This window comes from Passer domesticus, chromosome 6, assembly GCF_036417665.1.
Source record: "Passer domesticus isolate bPasDom1 chromosome 6, bPasDom1.hap1, whole genome shotgun sequence".
Classification (NCBI taxonomy): domain Eukaryota; kingdom Metazoa; phylum Chordata; class Aves; order Passeriformes; family Passeridae; genus Passer; species Passer domesticus.
The window spans coordinates 44,743,887-44,755,845 of NC_087479.1; the positions used below are offsets into that span (position 1 = coordinate 44,743,887).

Here is an 11,959-nt window from a genome sequence, read left to right on the forward strand (position 1 = left end):
GCTGATCCAAACTGTCCAGAGTGTTTGATGCTGTGTTTTACCTGGTTGTAGTAATAATGGTTAAAGAAGTTTAGCATAAATTCAGACTCCACAAGTTTTCTTACAGGAACAGAAGCTGCACCAAGACACGTTGCCTTCTCCTGGTGACTTTTAGCTTGGTTCACTGTGTATGCTTCAGCTGCAACAGGTCCCTCCTGCTCCATCTCTGCTTTCCTCCCTGATTTTCTGTTGTAATTAAATCCAGGCATCCCTGGCAGCAGTGGAAAGCAAAATGCTCTTTTCTACTTACCACCGTCCTCTCCCAGCTGAGCAAAGGGCAGCATCCCTTCTGACACACAGCTGCTGATCAGCAGCACTGCTGGAGCTGGTTTTTGGCCAAGATTTTGTGTTTGGAGTTTGTTTTTCTGCCTGTAGGCAGTGTAGGGAGGGCTGGATGGGAGGGGGAACGGGTGGACACAGCTCCTCGCACAGCGGGTGGGTGGGTGCGACTCACACTCGTGAGTCAGGGCTGAGTCACGTTTACAGCAGCCACTGGGAGTGTAAGGTGGTGCTGCTGACAGCTGAAGATGCATTTTGAAAAGCTGTGCGTGAGCAGTACCTCTGACACACCCCAGATTTTATAGCCAGGGCTTCCTGGGCTTACATGATGATGGTACTGCTGCCTTTGAGGTGTTAAATGTGAGCAGTGTTCTGGCTCCCCTGAGAGAAAGCTGCCACTTAGTGTTAAGCAGCATGTTTATGGTGAACACAGGGCATCTGTCTCTGCCACAGTAGCACAGAGGGCACAAAGACTGACAGCAGGTGGAGGGGTCTGAAGTAGCTAAAGGGCACCCTAGGACTTAAGAGCAGTGCCTGAAATTGGCAGTGCCTGAAATCCCCGTGTGTCTATCACCCACTGCTGTAGGCTGGTTTTCCTGCTTCTGTTACTGCCCTGCCACACTTAAGAGGTCAAACAGGAACAAAAATTGTTCTCCAGTGCCCTTAAATTAGCTCATTTATATTAACAGGTTAAAATCTGGCTTGAAACACCACAGAAAAACAAAAAGAAAGCCCCAGCACCACTGAACACTACAGTTTACTGTCACAGAAGCAGCCTGAGGATGCAGCTCTTCACACATCTGTGCCATTTCACACTGGATGCCAGCACAGGGATGCAGCACTGTGACCAAGGGTGAGATCCCCAGGCTGGAGAGAAGCAAACCTCATCCCTCCTGTGTTCCAGGTGCTCACAAGCAGCCTCATTGCACATGCTGCTTTGTGTCACCTCCCAGCCACCAGCTCCTGTGAACCTGTTGGCTCTCAGGCAGTGCCAGCTGGGACCAGGTTTGAACATCTGCCATGGTTACTTACGTGACAGGGAGTGCAGGGTTCAGAAATGGCATTTATCCAACTGCTTAAACAGCATCCCTGTCAAGGAGAGAGCAGAAGTGTCCAGAAGGGCAGCTTCCTCAAGAGAACGTGAGTTGTGCTAGGTTTGAGGGTTGTGTTCCTCCATTAAACAGCACCAGCAGCACCAGGTCATGGCATGCTCCTTGCAGCAGGGAGGTGCTCATGTCCCTGAGGGGATGGGAGGGTAGACAGCTCCTGTGTCATTCCAGTACCCCTTGCCCCCTCCTGTGCCCCCCAGGGCCTGACTGCTGCTAGCAGGGGACAAATATTAGGACAATCCCAAAGCCCAAGGTTACAGATACCCACTTGATGGACATCATTGGGACCAGTAGCAAATGAGTGTCATAGATGGTGTTGAGGCTGCTGATTAAATCCTAGAGGTCTTATCAGCCAGGGACTGGTCCTCCCACTGCCTCTTCCTCTGCACTTGGTATTTGCCAGTATTAACATCCCCCTTTTCCTGGTGGAGCCATTGCTGTTGTCACAGCAGCTCTCCAGCTCCCAGGGCTGGTTCCCAAGGCAGAATTGCAAACTCCCCAAGCTGTGCTCAGCTTTGGTGCCCTGGCAGACCCCTGTGGCTCCTGTTCTTCCTGGCTCAAGAACAGCCAAACCAGCAGCTGCAGGAGCTGGGACAGGCAGGAGAGCAGGTCTGTCCTCACTGCTCGCTGACTCTCAGCCAAGCCCCAGCTGTGCTCATCACCATCCCTGCCCACCTCCCACGACATGGAAAGCTCATCAACCACTGCATGCCTCCACAAGGCTTCAGCCACTTGGCACTGAATAATTGATGCTAAGTGGAGCCTGGAGCAGACAAGCTGCGGGAGGGAGCAAGGCTTTGTGCTGCTTTAGGCTCTGCTCCCAGGATATAGCAGGGGGAGAGAGATGGGTGTGCTGTGTCTGGCAGCTTTGTGCCCCAGCCAGTTATGCAGAGGCAGTTAGAGTTTGGCTGGGCCTGAGAGTGTTCTTCCTCTTGGCCTTGCTGTGCTGCTCACGTGCTGCTGTGTCCTACTGCCATGGTGGTGCTGCTGCGCTGTCATCCGTCACCTGCTGCTGTGGCTGCGTGCTGCTGTCGTGCTCCTTGTGTGCTGCAGAGGGGACATGCAGCAGTGGATGGGACTTGGGGAGCAGATCAAGGGCATCCCCAGTCCCAGTAGCCCTCACTAGGGCTGGTGCCATGGCTCTCTTAAGATACACACCCTGCACTCGACCCATAGAAAGAGCAAAGTGGTTGCACATGGGGCCAAGCCCATCTGCCTCTTCCTCTTCCCACCAGCTGCTGGTCGCCAGGATGGTGGCTGTCACACCATCCTCTGAGCAATGTCACTCCCTTCCTACAGCACATCCCGAAGTATAAAGCAGTATATGGAGAAAATAACAGCCTGGCAGTTTAAAGAGGCAGGTCTGACAGCTTCCCAAACCATCTCCCAAATCCTACTGCCTCAGCAGCTAAGGAGGCCCACAGGGCATACACCAGCATCCTCTTCACCTAGAAGGATGTGGACACCAGGATACCACCAAACATCTCACCAGGAGATGCAGCAGGTGGACCCATCCCATGGGCATCCTTACTCCCTGGCAGCATTTACAAGAGTCCAAGATGGGGATGGAGAAGACTTAGAAGGCACACATGAAGACACAAGTCCAAGAAACTGGAGTCACTAAATCCTGGCTATTCTTCCACATAGTAAAACAGGCTCCTCCTAAGACACAGAGAAAAGTAAACTAAGAAATTTTCAATTTTGTCCAAAACTGGTATGAGCTCCCTTAGAGGTACCTGTGGCTACATGGGATGCAGTATCACAAGCCCCACTTCCAACCATCCCATTAAGAACCTGGGCCACTCTGATGCCCTGGAGGCTGCTCAGCCTGGCCTCACATCAGAGCCCTGCTCCTGGGACATCTAAGCCTACAGACTTAGATAACCTCAGGCTTGGGGAAGCTGTTTCTTGAGTGGCTTTGCTTACCTTTATGGTGAAGGCAAGAAGTGATACAGAAGTACTGCTTAGGCTGGAAAGATGTGCAACAGTGGCTGTAGTCCAGATGGGAAACCTGGGTCTGCTCCTCTACCAAACCACAACTGCAGGCGAGGAGGATGAGGCCAGCATTTAGCCAAAGCTGCTCTGTAATACTCAGCCTTTCTTTCAGCTTCCCCCACCACCACCCTCACATCTCAGGTCTCTCCCCAGCACTGAGTCATTGCTGCCAGCTCCTGCACAACCCAGGTCTTTGCCAAAGCCCTCAGCAAGCACTGTGCACTCACCTGCTTTGGAGTCGCCCTCTCTGCTGGCTTAGGAGAATGCTCCTGTGGAAGCCCTCACAGACCAAAAGGCATGAGATCTGTTCCAGCACTTGATCAGCATCTTTAAGGACTTGTAAGCAATTCTGGCAGTTGACTCAGCTGTGATGTCTCTGGAGCCCCAACCCCTCTGTAACAGGGTGTGGGGCACTTGAATGATGTGAGAGAAGAACACGTGTTATACGCCTGTCCTGAGACATCTGGACCTGACCAGACTAGAACAGACCTCATCAGCTCTTCTGTAATTTAAGTACGGGTTCAAAGGTGGCACTCCTCCATCATGGGATATGCAGTCTCAACATAATCAGTAGGAGGCTGACTGAAGCCGTCTCAGAGCTGGTTTTCACACTGGCTGGAGATCCACAGCACAGCACAAATTTAGTTCAGCTTTGGCATGGCCAGCTGAAGACATCACAACAGCCAGAGATGAGCTGATGTACTCAAATATAGCAAAAAGCTCACCTCTGTGGACTCTTCCAGCTTCAGCTATGCAACAGGAATAATCAAAATACATTCTGCTCGCCTGAGCTGTGCTTCTGAAGCAGAACTGAGGTACACAACAGAATCCTTGTCATAAGGGAAATAACTGCAGTGTCTGAAAATTTCATCTTAACCCCCCAATTTCTTCTCCAAACCTACATTAACTCCAGGGAAACTGTAATCCTGGTATTACTTTCAGACTCGAGAAGTTCAGCTAGCACATCAGAACACATGGTGAGCTCATGTACCGATGTCCTGCCTGTCAGGGGCCAGCAAGATGATGTCCTGTCCCCAGATCATCAGCACCAAGGTAGCAAGTGAAAAACCTAAGTCAAGAGTAACAGCTCCACCTGAGGGAAGTGATACAATCTGGTTTTTGCCAACAGCAAAGATCAGACCAGATCACAGCTGAGGCATCTTGATCTGTGGTGATTTTCCTCCTGGAACAAAGATGCAGTACGACAATACAAAGTTAATACGTGGTTTTTGGAGACGATCTGTGGTGTCAAGCTTTTCACACCTCCTTTTGCTCCTAACCTACCTCCAACCTTTAGCATGGACTTGAACAATGACCTGAGTCTGGATTTCTTGTGACCCAGTTACAGTAAAAAACTAACCAGCTCCTGTGATAGTCTGTCACTGACCAGGACTGTCTGACAAGCTTGAAAATCTTCCCGAGTGCAGAAACCTCTCTGAAAGATGCTATTACTTCAACTTCCTGCTCCTCACCAAACTCTTCTAAGTAGTTGATATTCTGGCCAGTGCTGTTCTAGCATAGCTTCACCAAGATGTGCCAGTTTCTTGGAACTGCAGCTATTACCTGCCCTGTGAAGACACCTTGGCCCTGGCACTCCCTGGAGCTCTTCAGCTTCCTTGACTGCAGCTCCCAGTATTTGGCATTTGTCTCCCAGCCAGAAATGATGGGAGACTCTCAGTGGTTAGAGCCACCAGGTCCCTGAGAGAGCCCCAGAGTGTTACTTCTCCTCTGAAGACCTCCAGATAGATCTATCCCATCCTTCACCAAGGGCCTGAGGAAGGAAGGGGTAAGTCCTACTGCAGATGAAGAGCACCAGGTTCCTAGTGCAGTAACACTACCAAGCAAGGGCCCCCATGTCATCTTCTAGAAGGACAAAGTACTGCTGTCCTGTGGCCAGTTGTGCACAAGATGCCAACTTTAGGAACAACCCCCATACGTCCAGTCTTCACACTTGAAACAACTCAGAGTGGGAGTTCAGCACTAGGTTCAGCAGTCCTTCGGCACAGGGACAGACACTGCTGTAAACAGCACACCCAGCTAAAGGCAGGGCACTCTCCCCTCAGGTAACTTCTCCCACTCCAGGAGCTGGTATCAGCCCTTCTGCAGGAACAGGGTGCCAGGCAGCTGCAGCCAGGGTGGGGGCTGTGCCCTACAGCAGTTCAGAGCAGGCATTTACAGAAAGCAAGCCATTAGCACAAGTCCTCTCTTGCCCAGGCCAAAAGCAAAGACAGTACCCCCAAGGAGCATGGGAGTTGAATTCTGTTGCTTTAATTCTGCTGCTGCCTGGCATGATGGAGGATGGGGAGTGGGATGGGAGATTGCTTGCAAGGATGCTGGGAAACCCTGGGTGGGCTGTGGCTTTGTGCTGGGGGTGACCAGGGTTTCTTTACTGGTTTTGCCACATGAGGCATGTGACTCACACCACCCTTGCTGCTCCCAACCCAGACCAACCTTGGCTGCCAAACCCAGCACCTCTTCAGGCCTGGGCTAGCCCATGCAGAACAGCTCCCTGCCACACTCACCTGGATCACCTTCCCCCTTTGATGCTTCTAATTCTGGATGCCAGGTAAATTAGCCTGTGCAATAGCTTGGAAGAGGGAAAGACAACGAGTACTGAGCTACCCACTGCACTGAATGCAATGCCTTGTCTTGGGGCTGCAAGTAAAAGGCATGTAGGTCAGACCTCAGGCAAAAACCCCAAAGGAGCAGAGCTGAGCAGACAGAGTTCCCAACAGATTAGCCCTAATCCAAAACACTCTTACCCACTTGAAACCCAGGGACTGAAAGCCTGAATCCTTTAGTCTTAGTTGCTGAGCAGCCTTAGGCTTCTGCAGTGCAGGAGAGCCCTTCTCGACATGCTCACCAGTCAGGAAGCCGTGCACAGGGTAGACAAGGATTTGCTTACCTGTACCTACTGGAGCAGCCCAAGGTGTATGTGCTATACAGGTGTTAGCATAGCTAGGGCTGGAGGGGACCAAAAAGTCCCAATTATACCTCTAGAGCACAATACATGAGGGAAGTCTTGTGCCAGAAAGAGCTGACAGGAAAGGAATCAGGGAAGGAACAAACTGGTACCAACTGAGGTGAAACCAGCTCTCCAGTCTGCTCGTTGATGCTTCTTCCCTTCCAGGCATTGTATCTGAGGTCATAAATCCCACAAGGACTAGGCTGAAAGCAAAGTACTCAAGAGATGCCAAGAACAGGCTTGGACTGGTTGCACTCTTCCACCCTCCCAAAACTTGGGGCCAGCAGAGTTCCAGGTGGGCTGGGGAGGACATAACAAAGACTTGCTGGAGACAGAGACAAGCTATCTTGCCGTAAGAGCTTGTCTCTCCCACCCCAGTCACTTCCATGATCTACAGCATGACCTTGGTCTGTGAAGAGAAAAGTCTCAGCACTCTTTCCTCCCCGCCATCCCACCAGTGATCCTTCCAGAGCACCAGCAGCAGTAGCCTCTGGAAGGAGGACACAGCCATCAAGGTGATTTGTTGAGACAATCAAATAATAATTTACTGTGATTCAATCTGTGGCTTTGTACAGTTGCCGGGGTGGGAGGAGGCCAAAGGATGAGGGGATGGGGATAAAAAAAAAAAAATTGTTTGCCGCAGGCTTGGGTGAAGTGCGAGATAGTCCATGGAGGGCCACATGCTCCCCCTGTCCTCTTCTTCCTGCTCCTCTCCCCCCACCAATACTCCTCCTCTGAATCCGTTTGCTTCTTCCTTTGCTTCACCTCTTTCCTTGCACACTGCACAGTGGGAACGTCGCCAAGACACGGTCCAGACAGCTGAAACACAAGAGGACACTCATGAGCACCCATTCCCTGTCAGAGCAAGCGAGGCTGTTCCCAGTTCCTCACATTTTGGGATGATCCTGTTAGTGCCCACAGAGCAAAGGCAAAATGCTACACAGGTCTTAGAGGTCTGGGCCTGTCTCAGCAAAGCATCTGTACATCTGCTGAAGGGAACAAGTCTTGGAGTCAGTGGAGTGATGGGTGAGCTTTGGGCACCACACCAGACCTTCTGCCTCTTTCTGAACCTCCTTGTGGGAAGGGGCACTGTTTGGCAAGATCTTTCCACATCCTCCAGGGATGATGGGAACCACAATATGAGTCCAGGGCAAATGCAGCCAAATTTTTTTGGCCACAACACCCACCCTTCTTCTCCCCAAATCCCAGCATGTCTTTGGCTCACTTCTCCTTTTGTGCCTTGATGTTCCTCCCTCTCTGCTCTTGGGCACTGCAGCTAGATTAAGCTGGGGTGTCTGGTTCCAGTTTCTGCCTGAACAGAAAAAGACATGGGCAACTCGCAGGGCATGTTCTCTTAACAGAGAGGAGTGTTTCCAAGTGACCCTTTCCCAGCCCTTCTTGCCCAAGCTGGTGCTGCCACCAGGCTGTGACAAGGATTGGGCTCCTGGCAGTCTGTGTAAGAGAGCAACAGTGCCTGCCAAGCCTATGCTGTCAGCTGTGAGCCAGAGCAGGAAACAAGCCTTGAGCTCATATCCCCATCCGGAGGAAACGCTCCTGAACATCTGGAAGACACAAACATCTGGAAAATCTCCCTTAGCAGTGATAAGTGTGCTGGGCACAGCATTCAGCCGACCTCACACGCCTCAGCTGGGAGCGGAGGGGTGGGGTTCTGGGGTGGGTGTTTGCTCATAGGAAGCAAATGTTGCCAGCACTGGTTTTTTGGGTTTTTTTCCTTGGGAGTGGGGGGCAGGAGGAAGAGCTCTGCTATGCTCATGGCCTCTAGGTCAAAAAGTGTCACAGGAAACGTGTTGTTCATCTCCACCTTCACGAGACACTCTTAATACCATCTCTGGATACAGTGCACTTCTCTTTAGGACTCCACAGTTATTTAAAGGGGTGAACGGCCAGTCCAGGTGCTTGGGAGAATCCCCAAAAGACATTAAGGGCAATGTTCATGCATGCATTTGTCCCAGTCCAAGACATCCTTAGATATAGATCTCCTTGTGAGATCCCTAGATACCCCTCTCTAACTTTCGGCCATGAAGGAGTTGGTTACACAGGCAGATGTTTCCAGGCCTTTCACTTAAAGCCAGCCAGCACATGCAGGGACAATAATAGGAACTCTCCCTAACTGCTATCCAGCAGTATTTTAAATAAACTCATCATTAAAAAAAAAAAAAATGAGGAAAGAAAAAGAAAAACAGGCAAGTGAACATAAACAATCTGAAAAATACTGTTTCTGGCTCCAGCACACACAATTTATAAAAGCAAACAGCCCCCTTATGGCTAATTCTCAACATTGCATCAGTTCCAAATAGCCCAGGGGATTTATCTAATGGGGAAAATTCTTCTGAGGAACACAGGACTTTTCACAGCGAGACAGGTCTGCTCTAAAGCTTTAGGATGAGGCAATTTATGTGAGTGGATTAGGAGGCAATGCACCCAGCCAGCTCTTCATCTGAACCCTTCTAGAGCCAGTCTAGTGAGTATGCAGTGATCTGTACACCTTCAACACCAGCTAAACTCCTCTTTCAGAGCAGCAGCCTGGGAAGAAGCTTTCCTGGGGAAAGCACAACAAAATATTATTTTTTTAAAATATTCAGTTGTATAGAATTTTGTTGCACAAAATGAGGGGGAGAAATAAACAACCCTTTCCTGCCATACATTTCCTCAGGGAAGTGGGAATTTTGACTTGCCTACGTTTTCACAGAAAAACACTATATCAGTCCAAAAGGTGTTTCATTAAACAATACCTGCTGCTGAAGTTGATCCTGTGGCGCTTGTTTGTAGGCTAGTGCATCTGCACTCACCTCCTGCCCTGCTTCCAACATTCCCCCACTGCAGCTGATGTCCTGCTTCCACCACTTACCATAGTCACGACACCACACATTTACAGTTCATGCAGCCGGGGCCGCTCTCATCCGGGGGGTTCAGCTTGCGCAGCTTGTGCTGCCGGATCTCCCGCACCAAGGTGTAGAAGGCATCCTCAACGCCCTGGGGGAAAAGCACGGCTTGAAGCAGCTGCCCTGTCTGAGGAGGGACAGTGGAGAGAGGAGGTGGCTCTGCTCCCTAGCAGGGTGTCCCTAGCACTGTCCAGCAGTGCAGATTGCAGTTAAAGGTACAGAACCAAGCTGGGAAGACTAACAAGACCTGAGTGTGGCACTCAAAGAGAGCAAGACTGAATGAGCAACCATGAGGATAATGATCTCTAAAGTCCCTGAGATTCATCAGCTTTCAGCATCTGAATGAGGTCTATCACCTAAGAGAAAAGCCACCACTGAGACCACTGAAGGTGTCAGTTCCATTTCCACCTCTGTGCTCTGGGAGCCCCGCATGATCATTTCTGAACTGGTATACTCTGCCAAAATAGACCACAGATGAAGTTAACCAAGTGACCTGAGCTTAGCTGACCTGCAGCGACTATGAAGATTATTCCAGAGCCTTGGAGAAAGCCCTGAGAAGGCATCTTCACTGCTGCCACAGCATGACTATGCCCTTCTTGTGATGGAAGGCTCAAGCCTGGACTGGGAGGGAACATCCTGAGGGAGACAGCACTTAGCGTTGAGGAAGTAACTCAGCCCAGCCCTAACACCCATCTGTCTGCAAGGTGCTGCCTGCCCGTTCCTACCCCTCCAGGCAGCAATGGAGGAGAGAAAAGAGAAAGAGCATTTTGTTTAAAAGTCTCCTCCTACCTGTCTGGTTTTGGCAGACGTTTCTATGTAGGGGATCCCGTAGCTCCGGGCCAGGTCCTGTGCTTGCCGGGTCTCCACTGTCCGCGCAGGGAGGTCACATTTATTCCCTACCAGCACCATGGGAACATCATCTGAGTCTTTCACCCTCTTGATCTGCTCCCTGCAAGAGGAGGAGGACACGTGAAGAAGTGAAGGAGCAGGTCTAGAACACGCCCCACCAGTTTCTTTGTTAAGATCTGACAGCTATCCCTCGCTCCTGTTGAATGCCTTGTGTTGAGCTTTCAGGAAAATGTAAATGACTATGGCACACAAGTGAGTAAACAGCAAAACAGGACACTTCTGGAAATGAAAACTAAACATACTTGTGCTCTTTAAATGCAGCTATTTACAAAACAACTTGAATTATGACAATCTATATTAAGACATGAGCTTAAGATAGTTTAAGTTAAAAATGAATTTGCAAGCAGTTACCTGTGCTGTTTCCAACATTTTAGGTCAAGTAATCCTCCCCAAATGGGGAAAAAAATCACCTGCAACCAGAATTTGCTGAGCTGATAAAGCAGCTTTTGGCAGCTGTAACCTTTTCTGCAGATGCACAGGCAGTATTTGCTCCCTTTCAGTTTAGTTCAGGTCACTCAAAGTTGAGAAACCAACTGGGAACTAAAAAAGCTGTAATGCTCACTTCTTCATTCCAACATTGGATCTAAAACTAGGTGGGTGAGGATGCGATCTATCACTTCTAAAAATCCTGAAGGCCATTATGACCACAAAAAATCCGTTCAATTCCCTTCTGATAGATAATAACTTCATTTGCTTAATAAATCATTTAACTTCAGATGCAAAACAGCTTTTTTTTTGCTCATGGGTCCAGAGCATTTAATATGGTTTTAATTTAACAAATAAAAGATTTAAAATGCCAATTTCTGCATTTTGATTGAATGCAAATTTCCATCCAAAGGCAGCTGGACATTCATGCACAAAAGAATCAATAATCTTTTTCTAATGTAGTAGAACATAGAAATGAAGTCTGACTATATGCATGACATGCCATAAAGCCATTTAAATGTTCTGTGTAACATCCTGATCAGCAAATGCAAGTACTAAATTTAGTGCACAGGCTACACTTAGCTGAAAAGAGATACCTCCAAATGGTTACTAACCAGGGAGAGCCAGCATTTCTCTGGGGAATATTCTTTTGAAAGTGCAAACACAAAGAGCACAGGCTAAAGGAGATGAAAGCTAATGGTTTACATCATGATGTCTTGAAATCAAGCCATCTTACGAGCAATTCACAGGCACCAGCCCCAGCACAAGGATGAATGTTGCTCAATCCCTCAGGTGCTTTAGGAAAATCCCATCCTTTGTTCTTTGGTTCAGCTAAAAGAAGCCAAATTAGTGCACCTGTGCAACTATTATACTGAACAGCCTTTTGGATGAGACTGAAACATCTCAGCAGCTCCAAGCAGCACCTCTAACTATGGAGCAAGGAAGGGATGTGCCTGTCCTCAGAACAACAGGATTACTGGGACCCTGGTTTATGACGAGGGACTGGAATACACAGTCCCTTGTGGGTAGTGACAGAGCAGGGTCAGGCAGAGCCATCTCCTGCATCCTCTGCAAGGGCCTGCCATCGCAGCCAAGGCTCAGAAAAAGGCACAAGCAGAGTGATCCTTCCCTAAAGCAGCATCGGGGTAAACAGGGAAGATTCCAGCTGTGTTTACAACATCCCCTTGACTCTTCAGCTCTGCAGGAGTGACATCAACAGAGAGGAGACTTGGGACAGGTAGTGGGACAGTGTCCCTGCTTCATCACCACTTCCCCATACATCTGCTTGGGCAAATCACCTCACTGGAGCCCTGACTTCCCTTCTGCTCCATCTC

General features: G+C 49.5%; 2 protein-coding genes across 2 annotated transcripts in view; one reads left to right on the top strand and one right to left on the bottom strand.

Annotated features, from left to right (window-relative positions):
• The window catches only part of LOC135303363 (USP6 N-terminal-like protein), an 83,164-nt gene extending 76,219 nt beyond the window's left edge, over positions 1–6,945 (top strand). The window contains exon 17 of the transcript XR_010364849.1: positions 1,008–6,945. The gene's annotated coding sequence lies outside the window, so the exon portion shown is untranslated. The remainder of the gene's footprint in view (positions 1–1,007) is intronic.
• HRAS (HRas proto-oncogene, GTPase) overlaps positions 6,907–11,959 on the bottom strand; it is a 39,923-nt gene continuing 34,870 nt past the window's right edge. The window contains exons 4-6 of the mRNA XM_064425104.1: positions 10,080–10,239; positions 9,257–9,381; positions 6,907–7,206 (exon numbers count right to left, since the gene is read on the bottom strand). Of these exons, the coding sequence (XP_064281174.1) occupies positions 9,262–9,381; positions 10,080–10,239 (280 nt within the window). The 3' untranslated portion in view covers positions 6,907–7,206; positions 9,257–9,261. The remainder of the gene's footprint in view (positions 7,207–9,256; positions 9,382–10,079; positions 10,240–11,959) is intronic.